Source organism: Heterodontus francisci, chromosome 3 (assembly GCF_036365525.1).
Source record: "Heterodontus francisci isolate sHetFra1 chromosome 3, sHetFra1.hap1, whole genome shotgun sequence".
NCBI lineage: Eukaryota > Metazoa > Chordata > Chondrichthyes > Heterodontiformes > Heterodontidae > Heterodontus > Heterodontus francisci.
In genome coordinates this window covers 131,389,401-131,415,032 of record NC_090373.1, presented here as the reverse complement: position 1 = coordinate 131,415,032, position 25,632 = coordinate 131,389,401, and the positions used below count along the sequence as shown (strand labels likewise).

The following is a 25,632-nucleotide window of genomic DNA, read 5'->3' as shown; positions in this document are numbered from 1 at the left end:
CAAATTAGGATTGAATTTAAAAGGTTAAGAGGTGATTTGACCAACGTTTTCAAGAAATAAAGGAGAATAGATAGGGTAGATTAGGAGAAAATATTTCCACTTGTTGGGGAATATAGGACTGGGGGCATAGTCTAAAGATTAGTGACAGATATTCCTGGAATGAAATTAGGAAGCACTTCTTCATGCAGAGGGTGGTAGAAGTTTGGATCTCTCTTTAACAAATGACAATTGATGCTCAATCAATTGTTCATTTTAAAACTGAGATTTATAGATTTTTGTTAACCAAAGGTGTTAAGGGATATGGAGCAAAGGCAGGTATATGGATTTAGGTCAATGAGATCAGCTATGAGTCAGCTATGATCTCATTGAATGGTGGAACAGGGGCTAAATGGCTTACTCCTTTTCCTATGTTCCTATGTTTTCTTATACCTAAGTCTAAATCATCTTCATATACTGAAACCAAAAGCCATGATCTCTGTAGTACACCACTTTCAAACCTTCCCCAGTCTTCATCCTAACTCTATGTTTCCTGTCCATCCCCAATTTGTCTCCATATTGTTACATTCCTCTTATGTCATAGGTCTAATTTCCTTTTCAACAAGCCTCTTCTGTGACACCTCAAGGAATGCCTTCCAAAAATCCAAATACTGTACATTGAATGCATTTGCTTTATCTATCCAATTGGTCTCCTTCAAAAACAGATGCCAAACAGAACTTGCCTTTCCCAAATTGGTGCCTGTTGCCCTTTGCTAATCTGAGTTTACTCATTTTACTTTCAATGATGGATACTAAGGGTGGAAGTCCAAATTTCAGAGGGGGAAGGGGCATAAAATGGGTTGTAGTGTTTCTCCCATCCATTATATGCCCTGCCCCATTGGGTGGAGTGTGTAATAGGCAGGTGATTTTCTGCTGCCCGTTTTAAGCTCTGGCCAAAATTAAAAGTTCTACCCTGAGCTTGTCCAGAACTGATGTTAGACTTAACTGTCATGCAGTCACTCAATTTACCCTGCTCTCCCTTTCTGAATAAGGATGTTAGACTTGTCTACTGTCCAGTCCAATGGTGTAATGTGTATATTTAAGAAGGATTGAAAAATTATGGTCAAAGCGTCTTCTATCCTCTTGCTTTTAAAAGCCTAGGGGACATGCATCAGGGCCTATGGATTTACTAACCTTAAGTTTTGCTTATTTTTTTTCAGAACTAATTCCTTTTCTATCATCATATCCATCATTTTCTCCATACACTCCTCTAGCACACTTGTATTCTCGCTCCACCACCATTTGTAAAAAAAAAACAAAGCAAAACATTTCTTTAATATCACAGCAACAACAACAATTCAGCTGTGCCTTCATCCTTCACAATAAAACTCGCCCCTGGGCAGTTCTATAACTATTATTTAGCTGTTTAAATGCATATAAAACTGTTTTACCATTCCTTTTTATGGTATCTACTAGTATTTTCACATATTCCCTTCAGTCTTCCTCCACTCTCAATTCATCCTCTCCCGTTATATTTTTTCTATTCTTTATCATTATCTTTAGTATTGTTAGCCCCAACTTTATTTGTTTTAAGTTGCAGTTTGTGGGGGAGAATCCAAACTTATCTGTGTGTATAAACCTTCTTTTGTGATTTGATCATATGTAAAAACTTGAAGAAACAAGTGCAATCAATATAATTGTCTTTGTGACAAATTGTACAAACTTGTTCTCTGCTTGTTTTAAAGAATTTCAGTTTAATTTTAATTTCTCTATCAGTGGAAGTCTAAACATTGATGCACTCCCTTTGCACCTTCATAGGGATATATTTTTTGTCATGGTCCTGTAGTTTTTATTCAGAATATGTGGTTTGCCTTTAAGGCTTGCAAGGGATCAGTATTGCTTTAAGAACCAGCAAGCCTCAGGAGCTATAGCAAGGTGCATTTTTGTTGCCTTAGAAACAGCCCTTTGGAGACTGTGATTCAAAGGGTGCATTCTTGATACCATGGAAACAGCCACTGGGAGTGAGTCTCATGTGATACATTTGTTATAATTCAGTTTTGAACAGGCTGTTAGTTGAAGACAGTTTGTTCTAACAGACATAGAGACACACACATGGAGGACAGCTGGTGCTAGCACCTGGAAAAAGAGCTCTCTACCATTTAAACTGAAGGAATAGGATTTTAGTCTGTGTAATTAATATCTCTCAAAATTCTAAAAAGAAAGTCAAGCCAAAACAGAGATCTATGGTAATTTAAATTGAAGAAAGGGAAGTTAGACTGTGACAATCTTTTATCCCTCAAAAACTCTAAAGTCAGATTAATTCTGTTAAAAGTGTTTGCAAGTCATTAATTGTTGAAATTCACTGGAAAAAGAAAGCAACATTCTGTGAGGACTTCGAGCGACATCCTGTGAGGACTTCAAGCAACATTGGACTGTAACTTTGCAAGGACTCTATTTTTTTCTATTTTAAATGTTGTTTATATCTTCATAGTGTTTATGAATTTAGTTCTTCAAATTAAAGAGTTAATTTATTGATTTAAAGACACCTGGTTTGTTTAGCCTTATTCAGGGGTTTTGGTACAGTTTGGTACAATTGGTATAATTTGGTTGGATCTTTCTTTAATTTGGAAAGTTTTAAATGGTATGTTAGCCCATCTGTGGAGCGACGGGATTGAATTAGCAGTGCTTTAGTCCCACCACAATCAGAATCGTATATTTTGATTGGGGTGGGGGGGCGCCTTGAAGGAGCGTAGCAATAGGTCGTAACAATAGGAATATATTTTTTAATACTAGGGTTCCAGTCACCCAGCGTCCCCGTCATGAGAAAGATTCCTCTGAAAGCATATTTCTAGCGATTGAACTTTAAGCTGATCTGCTAACCTCAAATCGGAGCTGATAAATACACGAATACACAGCCCTACCCAAGCACGGCATTTGCCTCGTTCTTTCAAATCTGAAAACAAACCTTTCTTTGGAGATTGAGAACAAGATGTACATGTAAGAGTAGTTGTTATGACATTTAGAAAACTTGGCATGGGTGATAAAGCAGAACGTGTGGTGCACCAAATGGATGTACCATAAGGATAAAATATTTACTTCTGTACGGATGTCTCAATATTATGTCAGCTTAAAATATAAATCCCCTTTAATGGTTTGGTCGTTAAAACTTAAAGTAACAAATGCAATCAATGCTGTTGTATTTGTGACAAATGGTGCAGATTTGTGCTCTACTTCCGGGTACGGTGATGTCATCTTTTGTTTTGAAGACTCATATGTTGTCAATGTTTAGCTCATCAAACCTATTGTCTCTGAGTGGGGAATGATTTGAAGCCCTCCTGGCAAAAAAGTATTTATCCATATATTTATTCGTGTGGAAAATGCCAACTAACCTGTTAACCCCTCCCCCGCCGCGAGTTGAAATTACTTTAAATGTTTGCATGTGAAATAGCAGTAAAACAGTGTATTGCAGAAACCTATTATACCATCCAGATAGGGAACTGTTTGGAAGTTATTTTTGGAAATCGTAAAAAAGGGTTTCATCGTTTCATAATTTAACCAAGCTCTTACATGAAAGGCTATCCTGCAGTGAACTTTACTGGGTTCTGTAATTACTTTGCCCCAAACCCACCCCCCAAACGATCATTGTTATAATTGACAGCTTGCTTATCTTCCTTTCGTGTTTACAAGTAACTTTTTCGGCAAACCAAGTTGGTTGCCGCTTTTGTAATTTTGTAAGAAGAAAGCTTAGTTTTGTCAAGGCCAATCTTTTGAAAAAACGGTTACAGTATGTGTCAAGGAGGAAACTATTTTACTGGTAATGACCTGCACTTCTAAAGCAAGTTAGTGGTAAAAGAAAAGATAACTCTGGAAGACCTCAATAGCAGTAATAATTCGCAGCTGTTGTTTTATTACTTTTCCGTGCCAGTTAGATTGAATTACAAATCACCATTCCTTTGTTGAGAAATTAGATCCATAGTTTAGAATGCAAAAGACACATTAGATAAACCTATTCATGTTTACAAAACTTACTTTGGAGCTTATGCGTTGTAAACGAGAATATTCGGGAAAGATAGCTGTTAGAATGCGGCGGATATTTCATTGGCCCGGCTTTATTTTCATTATTTTTCTAATTAAATGACACTTTTAAAGTCAGTTGCCGAATGTTTTTTTTTGAGTTACGAGCCTTTTTTTTAAAGAGAAGCATTTACCATTGTTAAATTGGTTGTAAAGCATTTACATTCACAAGCTATGTACTTCCCCCTAAAAAGTAAGAGGAGCCAAAGTGGTCAGGCACAATCTTAGTTAATTCGATTATTTTAAAATTTGGCATCTTCTTTGAACAATTGCAGTGAGTATGTTGTCTGTGAATATCACCCGCGAAAATGTACGCAGTCGCTTCACATCCACAGTAGCTATCACATCGCTTTGAAAAGAGTCCATGGAGCCGGACCGGATATGCCGTCTCTTTCTATTCACCTGGTGACGTGACAGCTGAGAACATGCAGTTTCTGTCCCTCGTGTCTGTTTTTTTTTAAACCTGCTGACGGAGATTAGAGCAGGCTGGTCGGTCAGACGTGGAGAAAATAGAAAGCTGGGCTATGCATGGTTCACGGAGCTTGCATTGAGATAGCAAGGTGTAGGGAATGTCAAAACAATCACAACACATCAGCACAGGTTACCACACACACAGAGCAACACAAAAAACAAATGGAAGCAACACCCTGTCGGTAACTTTCTGCAGAAAACCAGCGAGGCAAAGCGCAGGGTACAAAGTGGTACTGAACGCAAGCTCCTGCATGGATACAACCAGGAAAACCCAGCACCATTAACACAATCAAACACAATACTGTGATTATAACACCATCAAAGAAGGCACACCAAACAACACTTGAACAGAACTTTGACAGCGGAATATTACAAAGCAGATAACCATTATTCGTGTACCAAAAATAAAGCCAGCATAAAATATAACACAATCAACAAAGGCAACCAAACGTTGCAGCAAGGGCCAACACATTGCTTACAACACTGCGTGAAGTAGCATCAGCAAAGTCATCTCCAAGGATGTCATGTTGAGGAAAAACAACACGACTAACGGAAGTTCTTCCCTCAGCAGGACAAAGGTTATCACACGCTCTGGTAATAGCAGAGCAGAATAACATCGAGTTTAAATATATGCATTTCTTGTATTTCTCTTATAAACAAAATTGACGTACTTGGTTACACCGCCCATTCTTTAGGTAAGATCCATGTTGCTTTAAAACTTAATTCGAAGCTGCATGTGTTTAACCATTAAGTTGGTTTGTAAAGGGTAAAGCGAAAGCCACCTGCATTATCAGCTTGATTTTATTCAGTTTAGACAAAAATCTGTCATTGATAAATGCTGACGGAAATTAATATTATAATTATGTTTATCTGCTAAATGTCCATCTGTCTGACTGTCCATTGCCTATCCATCTTGTCATGCTAGGCCGCCACCTGCCAAGAATGAGGCGCATTAATTTTGTCATAAACATTGATTTTAAACTGTTACTGGAGTGAAGAAATGACTTGTTAAACAGATCAGCCATGGCTGGAAAAGACATTTGCATATTAACAGACAGTGTTTGGAAGGACAAAGCAGCCATTCCCTGACATTCAACCCACAATGGACTTTTGATCATCAGATGTTGAAGGTGGGGGAGCTCACATTCCAGATAGACTGCTAAGATGGCCGGATACACAAACGGATATGGTCAAACCAGCTAGTCACATGACTAACTGGCTGGGCAACCTGAGTTCTTTGAATTTGGGCAAAAAGCAGACTGCTCCTGGACTGAGAAGATCTCTCCTGGCTGCCTGCTCCCATCTCTTTCTCACAAGCCTCCGAATCCACTGAAGACACGTGAACCCCAAGAGAGAAAAGTCTCCTACAGTGAACAAGGTTTAAGAAGAATACTGGGCCAGAACGAAAAGCAAGAGCTACCTACATCAAAGACTCCACAGTGAGCTCAAAGAACCGTCACAGCAACTCTTCAGATATTGCCTCAAACCTTTCAACTTTATTTCTCTTCTGCTCTCTTCTGTTTCTATTTGCATCTGTGTATCGCATATGCATGCTAGCTTGGAGCACGGCATGTATCCGTAGGCATTAACCAAATTAGAGTTTAAGTTTAAATTTAATAAATTTCAACTTTTCTTCTTTAAACCTAAGAAAGCCTGTTTGTGCTGGTCTCTTTGCCTTAAATTGGAAAGCAGTGAACAAGGATTCACCAAGGGGAAGCTAAAAACACAGTGTGTTTAAAATTAAACCCTGTTACAGTAAGACCAAGTGAAGGCTGAAAGGGAACCCAAGACCTCTCTCTCACTTGTTCGTTACAGAAATTTGGGTGCTAGCATCCAGAATTATCCCACAGACAAACAAGAGAAATTGGAAGTGGGAAGCCAAATTGTTCACAACCAAAAAAGAGCAAGATTTCAATACAGCTTTTCTTGAATACTAACATGACTGCAACTGAAGCGAGTAGCTCTCCAAGCCAGGGTGAAGTAACTTGGGTTAAGTTAAAAGCACTGTCTATGAAGGAGTTGAGGAAAATGGCTGAGCAGTGTGGGATCACTGTACGTGGCAAGGCCAGGAAGTCTGAACTCCTAAGACTAGTGGCCAACTATTTTCCCCTTGAATCTGAAGAAGCAGAAACAGGTTTAGAAACAGACTCCAACAGGGTATTGTTAGCACAGATAGAATTGGAACAGAGGAAACTTGAAATTGAGGAGAGGGAGAGAGAAAGAATATTCCAGAAGGAATGCAAAGAGAGTTGAAGTGGCTTGAGTTAACTAGGAGGCAACAGAGTAACCCCTGTGAAAGCATAGCCAATATGGAAGAGCGCAATTCAGGGCTGGGTACAAAATTGTTAAAACTAGCTCAACTAATTCCAAAATTCAATGAGGAGGATGAAAATTTTTTTGTGCCCTTTGAGAAACTGGCAAGGCATTTAAAATGGCCAGCTGACACCCGGCCTCTTTTACTACAAATCAAGCTAACTGGAAAAGCCCATGAGGTTTATTCCCTGTTGCCAGATGAGAGTTCATCAAATTATAAACTGACCAAAAATGCTATCCTCAGGGCATATGAATCAGTACCCAAAGCATATCGCCAAAAGTTTAGAACATGCAGGAAGTAAGCTAATCAAACTTATCTGGAGTTTGAAATAAGTAAGCAGCTGGCTTTTGACCAGTGGCTGAGGGCTCTTAAAGTACAGCTCAGCTATGAGAATCTCAGAGAAGTAATTCTGTTAGAGGAATTAAAACACTTTCTCTCACTCTCCATAAAGACCCATGTAGAGGAGCAACGGGTCCAGAGAGCCCGGAAAGTGGCCGTCCTGAGCAACAAACTTCCTTTAATTTATAAGTCAGTTTCCCAGGGGAGAACTTTTCCTAATTACCCCCACAAATCCAAAAGGGACAAAAGGTGGGAAGGTGATAGGAACCCAAGTAGTCCTAGGAGAGAAAGGAAAGCAGGAGACACAGAGGGCCCTCCTCTAGCAAAAAAGGAAGGTGCTGTGAACGACTGAGACTTGGAGACCTGTGTGCTTCCATTGTAATAAACCAGGGCATTTAAGAGCTGATTGCTGGAAACTAAAGGGCAAATCTGTAGGGTTAATCAGTGCACATCCACTCAGTGAAGAAGTGAACCTGATGGAAAGCACAGAAGAACAAGCTGTAGCTTTTAACTGAAGAAAGAGTGAGACCCAGGAAGTCTACCACTGCAAGTGCAGGAAAATTTAATAGGGTTCCTGAAGGGCGTCAGGGTTTTCTGTCTGAAGGGAGCATAACCCCATACCTGTCAAGTGGGACAAGCAAACCCATAGTGATTCTTAGGGCCACAGGGGCCACCAGATCTCTTTTAGTGGGAAAAGGCCTGAACATTCCCCCAGAGAGTGCAGTGAACACCAGAATGGTGGTGAATGGTATTGGAGGGCAGTGTATGCCTGTACCTATACACTGGGTGCGTCTGGAGTGCAGCCTAGTTTCGGGACCGGTGACTTTAGGGATTGTCCTTAGTTTGCCTGAGGATGGGGTTGACCTGCTCCTAAGTAATGATATGGCAGGATGAAGGTGGTAGACCCCCCAGTCATGGAAGAAAGCCCGCAGGAAGTCAGAGAGACAGGGCAGTGGCAGGAGACGGTTCCCTGCAGTTTCCCTGAATGTGTAAGAATCAGGCCATGATCAATCCAGCTCCCCCCAGAGGAGACTGAATTGGCACTGCAGGCAGACGACCATGATGTCTGCCTGTCCGTGACTTTCTTTGGAAAGTTAGGAGACCCAGGGAATGAATTAAATGAATTTTCCCTAGCTGAGGCTCAGTGAGCCAACCCAACCCAGCATTACAAGAGTTAACACAGGCTACCCAGCATGAAAGTGAAGCAGAGAGAGTCCCTGATTGCTACTATGTAAAGAATGAGGTACTGTGGAGGAAATGGAGTTCTCCTCACAGACCTGAGAGCAAGGAGTGGGCAGTAGTTCACCAGTTAGTGGTGCGCAGAAGTACCGGAGAGAAATATTAAGAAGGGCACACGAGACCACAGTGGCTATACATGCCACTATATGAAAGACCAAAGCCCGCATAAGACAGCAGTTTGACTGGCCAAAACTCCACAAAGATGTGGTGGAGTACTGCAGGAGTTAACACATGTGTCAGGTTGAGGGGAAACCCCAACCTACAGTGAAACCTGCACCCCTAAGTCCTGTACCAGTGTTAGGAAGACCCTCCAGCAGAGGGCTGGGGAACTGTAAGGGACCCCCACGGAGAACAAAAGGGGATAGGCAGGCACAAGGCAGGCAAAAGGTTGGACAGAGAAGGGGAAAAAGTCACCCAAATGGCAGGTTAAAGGAAGTCTGGGTTGAATCCTGGACGAAAACTCCTACTGTCCAGTCAGGCAATCTCAAAAAATGTGAAAAGTTAGACCCCACCTCCTCCTATGTAAATGTAGGCATGGGAAGCACCCCACCAGAGTTGCTAACAGCATTTACAGGAACCTGCAGAGACAAAGACCTCCATGGGGCACAGAAACCATGAGGATGATGCCTCCCCTAGTTGAGGTGCCACAGGGGAGTGCAGCAGAGTCTGCACAAATACCTGCAAGCAGGAGTGTCCTGTGGGACAAAGGGGTGATTAGCAAAGAATCCTCCCCCACAGTCAGAAAAAAAGCGAACTACTCATCCCCTGAAGTCAAAAGCCTTTGCATGACTCAGCAAAGCACTGAAAGAGGGTTCTGGATAGACCCGCCCACTACTGACTCTTTTTAAAAAAAAAATTACCTCAGCGGGAACAAAGATTCTAAGCAGCTTTGGAAATGGGCAAATGGAAAAAAAAACTTCCCCCCCAAAAAAGAACCACATGTTTATTGGGATGCCAAAAGGGGGGCAATTAAAGCAGCACTGGCACCAAGAAAAGACAGGCTGTAATAAGTTTTAGGATTTATGAATGAATGGGAATGAATGAGAGGAATGCATGTTTCTTTCTGTATCTTACATTTTTCTCTCAGCCCTTTTAATTAAATGCGCCTTTTTTCAAATCGCATTTCATTCCGCTGGCTGTGGAGGTGTCATGCTATGCCGCCACCTGCCAAGAATGAGGCACATTAATTTTGTCATGAACATCGATTTTAAACTGTTACTGGAGTGAAGAAAGGACTTATTAAACAGATCAGCCGTGGCTGGAAAAGACATTTGCATATTATGCACAGTGACTGGAAGGACAAAGCAGCCATTCGCTGACACATTCAATCCACAATGGACTTTTGATCATCAGATGTTGAAGGTGGGGGAGCTCGCATTCCAGCTTGAATGCTAAGATGGCCGAATACACAAATGGACAAGGTAAAACCAGTTAGTCACATGATTAACCTGCTGGGCAACCTGAGTTTTCTGAATTTGCACAAACAGTTTGGGCAAAAAGCAGAATGCTCGTGGACTGAGAAGATCTCTTCTGGCTGGCACGCCACAGGGTCTTCTCTCTGCCTGCTCCCATCTCTTTCTCACAAGTGAATCCACTGAAGACACATGAGCCCCAACAGAGAAAAGTCTCCTACAGCAAACAAGGTTTAAGAAGAATACTGGGCCCCAACGAAAAGCAAGATCCACCTAAAATCAAGGACTCTAAATTGACCGTGAAGAACCGTAACAATAACTCTTCAGATATTGCTTCAAACCTTTCAACTTTATTTTTCATCTGCTCTTTTCTGTCTCTATTTGCATGTGTGTATCACGTATGCATGCTAGCATGGGACACAGCATTTATGCATAGGCATTAACCGAATTAGAGTTTAAGTTTAAGTTTAATAAATTTCAACTTTTCTTCTTTAAACCTAAGAAAGCCTGTTTTGTGCTGGTTTCTTTGCCTTATAATTGGAAAGCAGTGAACAAGGATTCACCAAGGGGGAGCTAAAAACATGGTGTGTTTAAAATTAAACGCTATTACAGTAAGACCAGGTGAAGGCTGAAAGGGAACCCTAGACCTCTTTCTCACCTGGTCGTAACATTCTATTCTACTGTCCCATCCTTCCATCCATTCTTCCATCCACCTATCCATCCATCAACCCATCTTTCTATTGATCCATTTATCCGTCAATCAATCTTTCCATCCATATGTGAATAATTCTTTGTAAACAGAGGTTTCTTTGTGGTTTCAAATGTTTCTTGGAAATACAATACAAATATTAAAGTCATTGCACCTTCCCTTTACCACCATATTTTATTCTTACGTCTCTAAGCTCCTAAAATGGATGGCTAGTCAAGAAATGTTTCTCACATTTTATATATAGTGGGAGAGAGAGAGAGTAAAAAGGTGGATGACAGTACTTGTAATATTGGATAATATAAATAATTTACAAGAAATTTACATCTGATGACTTCAGAGCTATCTTAAAAATAATCTCAAAGTCTGCTGCGTTCTATTTCATACTGTGTACAGGCTACACATATACAGGTCAACACATTCTGCTCCATTCCCCGAAAGCAATATTCCGCAATTCCTGTATGTGCCAGCCTACTGTCCATCCCTCAAATCAAGAAAAGTGTGTTGGAACTGGAATCATATATATTGAAGAGAAAACTTCAGTATTTTGATTACAGACCACAGCATGAGATTTTATATGAATGAACATATACATGCTTAAACAACTTCAAAGATTGATAATGCTATGTGGATTGTGAAACCGGTCGTTTTAGTTGGCATTGTGATATAAAGTTATACATAATATGTATTTAAGTAAGTTCGTACTACATGGTTAGTGGTATACATAATGTGACTGAGCAATTTAACCATCCATTTCAATTGATTTTCACATTCCATACCCTTTTTAATGACAGATTGGTCCAATAAACTCATGCCAGTGGTACCCGTGTCATCCAAAGCCTGTTAATATAAAAAAAACAGTTAGGGTCATATCACTATTCAAATTGACTTGATATTAAACAGTCATGTATATAAATCAAGTTCAATCGAACTCCTCTATCTGTTATTTCCATTTATATTACCTGGTTGAGGGTTTATTATTCTAAGAAAAAATTACCAGAGGAAATCAAATTCGCCAGAATTACATATTATCAGAAAATAAGCTGTCCAACATCTGGGACCCACGCGATTTTTTATTATTATCGCGTAGAATACGCAGAACAAACGCATAAACAAAAATGTGTTTTTGATTATAATGTACAACCGTGCAAGCGAATTAAGCATATTTTACCCTAGTAGTACACTATATTCATGCATATAGGTAAATACGTATGGAATTACATACAGATATATCATGCACTATTACAGTAGCTATGTGTGCATACGTGCATGTATACATGTGTACACGATGCATCGCTACTATATGCATGCCATTTCCAGATTATGCATGGCCTAGTATACATGGAACATCGCAAATAAACAGACTGACATCCTTCCAATGGGAATGTATACATAAAGGACCAAACAATTAAATTGTTATTTTAGTATTGAAATAAACTTCAATTAAATATGTGATATTTTAGACTTTTGTCAACAAGAACATAGATTACTGCATCAATTGTCAGACAATGAGCCCTAAGTATATCAAATTTATTTTAGATCAAATTGAGAAAGGCGCACGCACCCTTGTATCGAATTAATTTCTGAAGGAATCCACTCGTCTAGAAACTAGAGTTTAGAAATTATTTTTTGATTATAATGTACTCCCGTGTAAGCGAATTAAACATTTACCCTAGTAGTACGCTATATTCATGCATATGTGTAAATACGTATGGAATTGTATACAGATATATCATGCACTATTACTGTAGCTATGTGTACATACGTGCATGTATACATGTGTACACACCTTGCCACATCTTTAATTGAACCGTGATCGTGCAACTGCTAAAGCTTATGATGTGTTCTTGTGTTCAGACCCTTAGCGTCAGACGATTAATACTATGCGGCACGAACGATTATTTCTTAAATGATTAGCTTCGTTTTGGTTATCTATTTCTACATTGGTTAAACAAAATGGTGATAGTAACGGAGTGATATATAACTCTTATATCTTCTTCAAGTAATCATAGATACCGTGTAATTGATTTATACGTGGCTGTACGCTTATTGCCATATTAGAAAGTACAGCAGGTTTGTTGTTGGGGAAAACACGCTTCTTCCTGTACAGCTATTGTCTATACAAACGTAAAGCCGTATTCATAATGTCAACTCAATCATCTGTAGTAATCATTCGAAAACTGAAAGGATAATGTCGAAGGAAAATGATACAAAACATTAGAGTGTAAGAACTTCAAAAAAAGTATTGGTTTCTCCTTATACATTTCAGATATTTTAAGAAAGTGCCACATTGTCCTTCTACTAGTCCTTTAACCTTCCTGAATTGCGTTTTTTAATCCAAGTTTGTCCTTATTACTAAGCCCTATATTGACATTTTTTATCCTACGCACTTAATGTTTGCGCCATGGTTGGTCTGGGATTTCTAATATCCAATCTGCAATAATAAGCAGAGTAATTTTTTTTACATTGGCGTAATTAGATATTAATTACGTTCCAGTATATACATATAAATCCGCGGACGCAATTAATGGCTGCAAAAATACTTGGTGGAAACAACTTTTCAGAGAGCGTGGTCAAATCCACGTGCCTTCTAGACACGTGCTGTTGTCTTTTCGTAGACATTTGGCATTGGGGCGAGAGCATGCAAAGTGAAAAAGATGCCATTGCAGTGAATGCAAAATAGTCTGAGTCACTAAAATTCACCCAAACTCGTTCCTTGCAACAGCATTTAGCATTCTTTGGTACGTGTTGATCCGGTGTATAGTCTAAAGCTTTTTCATGTTAACATTGAATATGTCGAAAGATGCAATATCGTACTGTATTCAATAATTTTACAATAAACTTTAAAAATTTAAGATGTGCCTGTTTCTTTCTATTTGGCCAATAATTTAGCAAAAGTATTTTGAGATGAGCTGCAGAGCAAACCATTTAAACAGAATGTTAGGAAGAAGTTTGTGTAGCTAATGAGAAAGGTCTACTTTGATTTTCTATCTAATTATCACCGCCTGCTGGGTTTTTGTAGAGGATATTCACGCAGCATGTTGGCAGTTAATAGTCACAGAGAGTATCATAAAGATTTAATTAGAAATGCATGCGGAAATGAGGGAAAAACAACTCACACTTTTAATTACCAGACTCTGCTTTAAAGGGATGCGAACAGCGGGATTTTAACAAATTGCGAAAAGAAGCGCGTGCACGTTTACAAACAGTCTACTGAATATATTCTCCTTGCATTTCGACTAATTTTTATTGTTTGCTTTCCTTTACATGTAGTGTCTGCAGTGGCGCGCCCTCTACACTTCAAATTACTCACTCTCGAATTAAAAGAACAGGGCTTGAATTCTGGAAGCCAAAGCATCAGATATCCTAACAGTCTGCGTGTTCATGGCTTATATCTACAATTAGCCAGGCTCTGATGTATGTACACTTATGTCCGATTTAGAAGCAAGGTCGTCAGTAACCACATGGTGGGCATGGGGGAGGGGCGAAGAATGAGTATCTTCGTGAATTTACTACAGCGCTTCTCGGGTGGCACATACTGTCATTTTAACATGTTTTAAAGAACGATTTAGAAACTCCCCGAAGAAGCGTTGGGAATTTGGGGGCGTCGATTATGGTCTGTCTGCTATGCTGTAAAGAGTTTTATCTATTTTAGTAAATCCGCAGGTGACTCGATAGGGAAGATGTCATTGCTATAAAACCAAAACTGTGCGGTACATCGAATCCACTCATCTCATCTGAAACCAACAGCTGTCCAGATGAAAAGTTTGGCAATATTTACAGCCTAGATCCCATGCAGACAGATAGAATCTCACAGTGCATAAATGTCGCGTGTGTTTCGCTTTCCACGCGAATAAAACATGTGTTAATGTTATATTTACTGATTACTTTGTTTTAATCTTATCGTCGCTTGTTGTCGAGTCAACGTCGCTGGTAATTGGACAGAAAAGGCAAGGAAGTTATTCAAGGAACGGTTTGATACCAAATGGGGACACTGGGTTATATAGCTTAACGAAAGAAAATTTCGAATGCAGACAACATTCCTCAGCCTGCAGCAGGAACTTTTTATTTGGTTAATGTTAATTTCCCTCTGCTCTTACTAAAACCTGGCGTTGACCCCTTACGAATTATTATGGTGCTTATCTTAAGTGGACGTTATGCTTCCTGTCATTTTTAAATCGAAATAATACTGATTCCTGTGATTTGTTTAAAAATGATTTATTCAATTGATCATTGATAAAGCATCTAACCTAGTTTAATAGAAATGTGATATTAATAGGAAAAGGGTTATTGTCAGAAAAGACAGTTTGTTAAATTAGAACGGACTTGATGTTAAGGACGAAATATATCGTTCGAGATCATCGTAAATGAACTAAGTAAACATCAATCACTTTCCTCCTGCCCCCCCCCCCCCCCCCGGTAAAAATCTATTCACCGAATTATTATTAATCCTGACATACTTTAGTGTTGTTTTCATTTTCAATTAACCAAATACTCCCAAGTTTAAGGTAGTGAGAAGTATTGGGGGTAAAATCGCTCCAATCTGCACAACGTTACCAACAAATGATGCCGCCCTTGTCCTTTATTCTTTAAAATAATTGGAAGTGATAAGCCTGATGTTTCGTTAGATTGCTGTCTTCCATGGTGTCGACCCCACGCCACATCACCCCCCCCCCCCCCCCACCCCTCCCCTCCGGCAACCCCCCCCCCCCCCTCCCCCCCCTCGCCCCCCACCTCCCCGGCAAATAGGAACAAAAATGCGAGTCACTCGTTCGGGTAAGAAGCTAAAGAAATAGGGAACATGTAAAACTTCACTAAAGAAAGCAAACATCAGAGGGCCGTTTAGCGTTTACTTCATGACTTCATTTTTTGTTTCATGATGCCACAATCATAGAAACTACAACTTTGACAGCGTTCCAGTAACGCGCATAAACCCTGACGCCCATTTCGCCTCTCATCACTCTGGGCCTTTGGAGATGTTTGAGGTACAGGTTTTTTTTCATGAAAAGTTCTTTCTGACTTCTTTGTCTACTAAACGAGGCCACAATGAACACAGCACAATGGTCAGAAACATGGCATTCTATTTAACCCACAGCTTTTCGCGTTGTTTACGGACAGGGATTGGAGTACATTGCATTTTCATGGGGAAAAATGTAATTCCCCGCATAGGTGAATTGTTTCGTGGTGAAGTTTTTCATCTGGGTTCAGAATGCATAAAAGAAAACAAAATCATTAAGGATTTAACTGCTTAAGGAAAAGACCCGAAGTCATCATTAAAACATGCTTTCGGGTTTAAAAGGACAATATTGGTTGCAATAATCAGTCATTTTATGGGATTTCCCAGTTGCACTTTCCCTCTATACTTTTTGAATGCAAAACTGCATCTAGATTAACGAAACGCGAACTCCTTACTTAAAAATTATTCCGTTCAAATATTGCCCTTCCCCATTTCCAATATGTCAGGCGAAAAATCCATACCATTATCATTTAAATGTCATCGATTATGTTGGTTGAAATGTGTTAATAATTACTCTCTCGCCATGCTCCTAAACGTTCAATATGGCTTGCGTATTGATAATATTTTTAAATAACATCAGCTCTGTTTTACGAGGTGTCGCCTAATAATATTAAAGCGGAATGTAAATCGAACGTGAATGGATGCATGGAGAGGTGCAATTAAGAAGTTGAGCATTTGTGCCAAAATAAATATTAGTTAAGAAATCTCATTTTGCACCATATGATTACAGATGCTTTGATTTTAATTTGTCCGAAGAGTAGCAAAGAATTCAAAGGAGAATGCGAGGGCGGTGGTGTGGATTGACTAAATATTCATCAGCATTCTAGGCTTCAGAGTTCTCATTTTATAAGCAGATGTATATACAAAGAAGACTGCGCTTTAACAATACCTATGAACATGCATTCCTGGAAGTATGAGCTGCACTACAGCATTTTTGATATTGAAGGGGACTGTATTTTGATATTGTTCTGCTCTGCAATCCTAACATACTTGAACAATTGACTTCTTTAATTACCATAAATACTTCCCCTTTCATTTGAACCGCTCTCGGTAATGGTAAATATCAAAGCAACACCAAACACGCCATATTTCCTATAGAGTCTCTCGGTTCTATTTAGTTTTGCAATATCGTATCCAATAAATGAAGCCTGATTCAGAAGTCTAGCCGTCTATATATTTGAGACTTTCCCAATTCAATGAAAGCGGCCGACCCTCGTAGTAAACAGTTTCACTGAATTAGGCACAACGTCTAAAGCCTCGGCAAATAAAGAGCTGCTCTCATTTATAGTAAACATTTTGCTGAATCTTAATCTTCGATTTTGGGAATTGGATGCCCAAATAATGCTCCCTTATTTTGGAGTTCGCATTTTAAGGTGGTACGGAAGTTATGAGTTCCAATTCCTTATAGCGGTTGAATTGTTATGGCAATTGCCTGATGTATATTCATTTTGGATCAATTCTGTCCTAGAGAACAAGTATTTAATTCAACTGAACATATCAAATGTGAACTGCATTCCAGTCATACTGTCTGCACGCATACGGGCCATTTCTCTAGTAATAAATGCAATTTTACTGCAAATGAATGCTTAGGAGATGAATCGACTTTGGCACCACGGTAAATTATATTACTGATGCTGTGAAGTTCAATGCTTATACAACAGAATATCACCTTAGTTTCAAAAAGAATCACATTAAAATGTTGATGACAGATATGTGTACATGTATCTTTGCGGCATTGCCCCTGATTAAATTTATGGCTGACGCTATTAGTCCTGAAGTGAAATCGCAAAATAATATTATAATTATAGAAAGCGCACTGAGACATTAATATAGTCGCATTCTGCACGCATAATTTTAAATTTGCAAAACATAGTTATGACAAATTACTTGGCGCCTATCATAATAATGCAGTCAATGAATAAATGCATGGTTAAATAGTAGCCTTTCTGTAGTTAAAACATACAACTACATGCCTAGTCGTACTTATGTAGTCCCCGGTTGAAACACGCGCACACAAAATGTCACGGCGTAGACAGCAATACAATAAGTGATCTTCATAGACCGTGGTTTGAAACTATCAATAAATCTACATCATCGCCTCATTCGTTCAGACAGTAGCAGCTACCAAGTGAATGAGCAATAGAAGGACAGATGTCCAAAACAACCTGAAATTTGTCCCCTGTGAACATTTGAAAGTGATAATATTCTTTCTGCATAAATCAGCGCGGCATTAAGCATGCTCCATCCTTTTTACCACTTCATCTTACTAAAAATGACGCAGTAACAATAGGAACAAACACGCCACATTTCCAACTTGGTCTGATCACCGAGGAAGGCACAGTGGCCAAGACAAATAGCAACATTAAGCACTTTATAAAGTTATGATTTTTGTAGTGTGGTTATTTGCGTTTAGTTAAGTGAAACAAATTTATCTTCCCTGAAAGTGAAGTAAGTGTTTGTCCAGTAAATTTTCATGAAATAGAACACAAGAAATAGGAGCAGGAGTAGACCGTTGAGCTTGCTCTGCCACTCGATATGATCATGGCTGATCTTCCGCTTCACTTTCCGGTACACTGGCCAGATCTTTTGACTCCCTGAGAGACAAAAAATTTATCTATCCCAGCCTTAAATGTATTCAACAATGGAACATCCACAACCCTCTGAGGTAGAGAACTCCAAAGATGTACAACCATTTGAGTGAAGTAATTTCTTCTCATCTCAGTCCTAAATGATCAGCCCCATATCCTGAAATGGTGCCCCCCTGTTTTAGATTCCACCACAAGCAGAAACAATCTCTCAGTGTCTATCCCATCCAACCCCTTCAGAATGTATATGTTTCGATGAGATCGCTTCTCATTCTTCTAAATGCCCCCACAACTAATATCGGGAGGATTTATTTTAAAAGATCAGGGCACTAAAACTACAAAGCAAACGCACTCACATTGTGTTTGAATACCAGACTGATTCAAAAGCTAACATTCAAGCCAATTCAGATATTTGCAATGTTCTGCAATAAACTAAGCTTTTAGTCAACAAATATAAACACGCAATGGTCGTTTTTTTTAAAGAAAAAGATATAGACGCTTTGCATCAGCCAACTGTGAATTAAGAATGAAATGTGCACGGTATCTTTTTAGTTCTAACCTTGTCCAAATGTCAGAAGGTGCTACAGACACACTCGTCATAGAGAAAACGGAACTGCAAACCACAGCAGCCATCTTTGTTTATGAGTAAACGCATGTTTTTCAAACAAAATATGTTTCAGTTTAAGTTTTTTTTAGATATATGGAGAATCATTAAAGTTTCAATAGCTTATAATATTTCCAACTCGGATACGTTCGTAATGAACGTACCAATCTTCAAACCCCCTGTATCCTTTCATACACAAAAAGCCAATCCATTGAACAAGTACGATACATTAACAGGACTCAATACATAGCTTTTTGCGGGATGGGTATTGATTTCCGTGTCATTAAAGTAACAACTTTCATACTGTTATCTTTTACACTCTCCATAATTCCCAAAGTCCACACATGTATCCAAATAAACTAACATCTTTTTTCAAAAAATAAATAAATATCTCTTTAATCAAAAACGGTACGATAGTACTGGATCCTGAATGCTATCCCGAATTGATAGTAAACTAGAGCAAGTCCAGTAATTCATACGGTGTGTGCTTAGTGAACGAGCCTCTTTTCCACACATCATCTCCCATTATACTTTAGTAGCAACTTTACAATCTTCTAACTTCACACAGGCTCTAATTCTAATTGTACAACCACTAGTTTTTTTACAATGAAATCGATGCACCAAACTAAATTGAGAGAACAATACAAATGGACTAGATCACTAAGTCGTTTTATTGCAGTTAAATGCACATCAGAAAATGGTGTAATGGAACACCATCATTCATATTCCAATATGATTTCCTCTCTGGGGACTTGTTCTGATAAGCGGAGACAATTTTGTAGCCAACAGAGTACATATTTAACAAAAACGTGTTCTCTACTGATGGTAGAGGGAACTATATGTATGAACTGCAGTGGAGATTGCGAAGAGAGCGTAGATAATTTGCACCTTGCACTGAGTTCTAGGGGGCTACTCTCCTACTGGAGTGAGACTTACTCTGAAATGTATCAATGATATGGACCCTTGTAATGACTTGCTGAGCTAAAGTAGTAGCAATCAATCCTGTAAAGGGCTCGACCAAGAAACATGTATAGTTTCAGTCATTATTATAGTGAACAGCGTTTTGTGGCTCTTCAAGATTTGTTAATAATTTGGCATTCTGACTACATGGAATGGGAAAGAAGCTACAGGTAAAAGAAGACAAATGTTTGACGTGTCGTCGTAATATTAAATCCATGAATGGCACCATTCTACCAGCACAACTGATATGCAACTTCCGTAATGCATTGGGCAACTTTGCAATAGAGTCGACATTACAAATTGCAGGCTAACTAGAATGCATTTTGAAAAGTGTAGACTCACCTGGATATCTTCCATTCCATGATGGCTGATACCATGCAGAGACAGACTGTCTCCCATCCCCGAATCTAGTCCATGAGCAGAGTGGACAAGCACGTCTGGCCGCCGCACGCCGGGGTAATCCCGGCGAGGGTCGAGCCCTGTGATCTGGGGCAAAACCCGGGGCTGGTGAAGAAGACTGGGCTCGGCACCCACGTCCTGCCGCTGCCTTTGCTGCCAGGGATGCTGCTGGGGTTGGTGCAGGGCGTTCAGGGAGTAAGGGTCGTTGACGTGTGTGTAAGGGTCCTGGCTCTGGTGGTAAGGGAGAGGTTGGTAAGGAGGAGGGAAATAAGGTGGCTGGAAGTCCGATGTCGGGGTGTGAGAGAGTGGAGGAGCCGTTGAGTAGTGTCCTTGGGAGACCGACCCGAGTTGGGACAGCCTCGAACTGTGGCTGTTAACTCCATCGTGCCGGTCCTGCAAAGAAGAAATAACAGGTCTCAATTAAAATATTGTTTCAGCATTGATGATATATTTTATAATCACGAAAGTGAAGTGATATAACGTGTAAAATGAAGATGAAAGGGAACAATGAACGGTGTTTCAAAAAGACGCTCTTAAATTGCTCTCTAATTACTTAACAAAAAAGAGCAGAATGCTGAAAAGTAATGTGATCAAAACAGGTAAACATTGCAGAGTAAAAGTTCCATAAGAAAGGCACAAACGTGTTAAAATGTTGGAAAGTCATGACGGAATAATAAACGTAAACTGTAATATTGGGAGAGAAAATGCACCAGAAGAATCTCCAGTGTTAGATATCTTTTAAAATATCTTTAATATGGACTGTACATTTAACAGTGGGTCTGATAGGTCAAGTTCTGAACCCGAATCACAGTAAACATCAATTCCAAACAAATGTTTCAAAAGCAATACGAGAAAGTCAAGCGTCGGACAAATGAACTTGCTGTTCACCCAGCACACGGGTTAATGGAAAGGTGTGGGGAGGGGGTAGGGATGGGGTGGGGAGAAGCTTAACAATACACCTTTATATTTTATGTTACAAATAATAGGAAATAATGTGAAATAGGACCCCCCCCCCCCCCCCCCGATATACACACGTATGTAAGTTCAGACAAGAAGGGAAAGAAAGAAGCAAGCAGATGTTTGCACACGCCGATGGTTAAAAATAGGAGAAAAATAGGGCGATGCCAGAATGAAAATGAGAAATAAAGACAAACGGTGAAGTTGGACAATGCAACAGTATCGGGAAAGGCGCCTGGATTATAACCAAAACAGAGTTGGGAGCGGAATGTCAAGTAAACTAACATGTTTAAAATTGAAACTCAAATCGCCAAAAGCTATGGAGCGCAGTTGAAAGTTTTAGCCCAGTGACGCGAATATCTAAACCCGATTAGATAACAATACAAACAAGAGAGAAACAGCCTGCAATTAGGGACTAAATTGCAAAGCGTTTGGGGCGATATGGGATTGTCTCGAGCACTGATCCAACTCACCATGGCTGTGTAAGTGTGCACTAGCATCTGTAGTAAATCTGATCACACACCATCAACCAGAAGGGGAAAGAAACTGCAGGCAGAGACGCTCGATAGCCTGAAGTATCTCCAACACTATATCCATCAAAATTGGTCAAAAAAAGGACAAATGCTGTATATATTTTTTTTATCTCCAGCTTCACATCCAGTGCTCCACTCTCCAAGGCAAGGTGCTGACTGTTCACATCCCTCTCTGCCACTCTACACCGCCTCATAATAATTGATATTCATGACTATTAATATTACACGAATACTTAAAGGAAGAATGGTGGCAAATCGAGCGTGAAGCAGCCAGCGAGCGCTCCCCTACTATTGTAAATGACGTTCATTCAGACGAGAATTACTAGATGTAATCAGACAAGGAGGGGGAGGGGGTGGGGGGGTTGAAGGTTGGAAGCACCAGACTTTTGGACAAAAAAAAGTTTCGTAGAAAAATAGCGAGACAATCAAAAGATCGTAGCCAAGGAGTCCGGTCAGATCAGCAGAGGGGCTGTCTTAAAGGAACAGCACCCTTGGCTTGCCTTTGTTCCGTTTAAAGGTCTAGGTGCCCCGCGTTCTCTTTAACATAGCCCAACCTTCCGGAACGGTTGCACGCAGAAACTTCCTATGGCCATACACGCTGTAAAAATTGTCTTTTTTTTTGCTTTTGCTTATATTTTTTTGCACTTCAGTATAGAGTTAGCAAGCAACAGTGGAATTTCACAATGCCATTGTTTACTTAACTTTTTATTCGGAACCGAATTTCGTTAACTATATCAAAGGGAGCAAAAAAGTGCACGAGGTATCGAAGGAATAATACTGCGCTTCTTTCCTTTTGAAAATAGACTTTTGGTGTCAGATATTATGAAGTGAATTTGGGGGGAAAACACACACACAGCCAGGCTAATGTTGTTATTCTCATAAGAAAGCAGTTACCACTTAAAATCAACTCAGCTAACAAACACTGTGTTCAAACAGCGTGACAGAATTCCACCCGATAAGATCGAATCCACTTTGTCCCTTCGGCAACATGAAGTTGATCTTATCAGAGATCCACTTAAATAAACTACCTCTCACATCTTTAATATTACACAGTATTTGTGACGTGGTGTTGCCAGAACAAAGTTACGGCAAAAGCAAATATATTAAACGAAAATATTACTTCGGTCTGTTGGTAGATTGTTGGGTGGTGACTCTCTTTTTAATACAGTGCAATAGCTAGAAATTCGTGCGCGTTTAAGTAGAAAACAAAATCCATAGAACCCGTCAGAATCATGACAAATGTATGTGAGGGGGACGTCAGGCATTTTGCAAATTGCTTTTGAAAGAATCTACCACCAAAGCTTCCTTTGTTATCACAGCCGGTGATCTAAGGCGTTGCAAATTCAGCCCTCTCGATCCCCTAGGTTATCTCACTTATTTTTTAATAAAGTCTCCCTTTTCCTGCCGCCAGCTGTTAAACATTTACAATGGTTTCTGTAAAGACTCTTGAAGTTTACAGAGCTGGTGCAAGCCAGACGGGCTAGTTTGGGTATTTTGGGGGGATGCGTGCTACTTGTTCCGGGTTACTGTCGAACCGGTTGGACTGGCTTGGCCAGCCTTTCTGTTTTAAAAATCAACTTCTTCTCCTCACATCAGCTGTCTCGACTTGACCCACCATATTCTCATGACTACCTTAAAACATTCAAAATGTTCCACTGACAGGAATCTAAAATGATTGGAACATTTTCTTAGTGAACTCTGTGTGTACCCAAACGCATTGTATTCACTCACTAACTAACCGCGGGCGCGATACATTTTGGTTAAATGAATATTTTTAATGGTATTTATAACTCGGACTTTTCCATTCGTGTTTTGGGCAATCAGATTCCAAAGTGCATGCTACATTACAAGTGAATCACGGGAAAAATTTAAAGCTTAACGTGAGCAGCGCGAATGCTATCTCAAAATAAATTTCTGTTTAAATGAATTAAATTATGGCTGAAGGTAACAGTACATTGTGCGTTAGTTTACATTGACGGGTGACCCTTTTAAATGTATTTAGCTATCAAATTATTTATGAATCATTAAACAGTTGCGACATTTCAACAGTATGGCATTAAACAAATCAGGAAATATAGTCTAATACGTACATGATAATAAAAAAAAGTTTGGGCTTAAGAAAAATGCACAAAAGTCTTTTTGGTTACTTGAACAGCAGAAACCAGCAAAGCAAAAGCGGTTCCTTGTCCACTGCTGTCTAAAGTTTTACGTGTAATTGTACTTCAATGGTGCTGCGTAGATCTGATCTGAAATTGACATTATTTTCGAATAAACGAACGGAAAGCAAACAGCGATAAAGTTAAATTGACCTATATTGGCTTGTGTTGAAATTCTGTCGCAAATGCTTCGGACTTTGCCAGCTTGCGGTTGATAATTAGCCTGACGAAAGCCTTGAGAGCGGAGACATTTGTGGCTCTATAGAGGGCGGCTACCCGCCGGGCTACTCTAAAGGGTCCGTAAGCAGCATGTTGGCATCAATTCATCAGCCTGTTTACTCTCTTTCATAAGCCATTTCCCGGGCTCTTTGTGTCATTTATGCAAGTCACTTAATTCACCAAACCATTCCGGGAACACATTATGAAACCTTTACAAACGCGCGTGCTATTTGCCTCCACTTTGACGTATTGTAAGCCCTTTATAAAACCAGTTACCCTTTTCCGTTTCTCCCTCACCAATTTTTTGGACTGCTAGTTTCAAGCAAAACACACCACTGAGATCATTTATCATCAAACTCCCATCCTTTCACATATATGGTTGCCCTCTTGTACATATATGGCACTCCTTTCTCTAATTCTACCTATAAATTAAAGCGTGCCAATGTGTAAAGTACGAGCTGCAACTTTTTTAAACATTAACCGGCTTCTAGAATTACTCGCTGACAGAACCTGACCTCTCGCCATTCCGAGCCTGACACCGTCTCACTCCACCGGCTGCAGGCAACTGCATTGAACACACACCACCTCCCAAACTGTCTCTAGAAATACTCTTTATAATTTGGAAGCAATTACATTATCATAAGCAAACGGCTCGAGACCGGAACATAACCATCATTCCAAGTTGGCTTCCCAAAAGCAATCTCAACGCGCAAAACTAAGTAGGCTGTCTATAAAATCGTCACCTTAACGAAAACCACACAAATATCTCCGATCGCCCGTTCACAATCAGGACACAAACATACATAACGTGTTTTCTCTCTGATTTTGTATACTATGAAAACAGAAACAGCAATTGTCAACCTAACAGAACTTAATCTGACATTTCCGAGAGAGGCGAAAATCTATCTAAACCCATTAATGATAAATGCTTCATTTAGTGCATGCAGCAAATTGCCGTGCCTATGTGAGAACAATCAACACACACAGGACTCTCAAAAGCCTTTCAAATTATCCTAAGGACGAAAAACAAAATGATCCCCATGGTTGCTCACCTCGTAGATGTCCTCGTATTTGACATTTTCCACAAGTTTCCAGAGCATGTTTGCAGTCTGGTCTTTAGAAGATGAGTGCATTCATGTGAAGAGCAGCTGTCTGCTTTCTCTCTCTCTCTCACACACACTCTCTCTCTCTCCTTTTTCCTCCTTCGCTAATGATCGACTTAATTGGGAAAGAAGGGGAGCCCAATCCGAGGCGAATTCCGACAGCACTCAGTTCGGTGACACTACCGCCTCAACCCCCAAATAGACACATTTACTAACTCAACAGTAACGTCCAAAGTTTAGCCCTAATCGTAAACAACAAACTAAAGACAATGGATTTATTTGTAATGAAAATCCCATCAACGCAGTGGATTTAAAACCCTGTTACTGTCTATATGGGGTGTAAAACGTAAAACCAGTCTGTCTGTCTGTCTAGTTTTCTATCTATTTATATGTCTATCTATCGGAAACATTTAGAGATAGAATATATGCATGTACAGTGCAATAAGAGGGCACACCTCCGCCTGCCTCTCCATCAATCTATCTCTCCTATTGGATGCACACCATCTCAGGAAAACTTACAATTGGAGTATATTGAATGTTTTAGTTCATTCTGTTGGACCCAACACTT

General features: G+C 39.7%; 1 protein-coding gene across 2 annotated transcripts in view; it reads right to left on the bottom strand.

Annotated features, from left to right (window-relative positions):
• The window catches only part of tfap2b (transcription factor AP-2 beta), a 48,527-nt gene extending 23,100 nt beyond the window's left edge, over positions 1 to 25,427 (bottom strand). Inside the window, exons 1-3 of one of the 2 annotated variants that reach the window (XM_068026011.1) lie at positions 25,014 to 25,427; positions 20,040 to 20,489; positions 11,311 to 11,371 (exon numbers count right to left, since the gene is read on the bottom strand). In XM_068026011.1, the coding sequence (XP_067882112.1) occupies positions 11,311 to 11,371; positions 20,040 to 20,489; positions 25,014 to 25,094 (592 nt within the window). In that variant the 5' untranslated portion in view covers positions 25,095 to 25,427. Of the gene's footprint in view, positions 1 to 11,310; positions 11,372 to 20,039; positions 20,490 to 21,526; positions 21,927 to 25,013 lie in introns of those variants that run through there. The other variant, XM_068026012.1, reaches the window with a different exon arrangement.
• Positions 25,428 to 25,632: the final 205 nt, after the last annotated feature.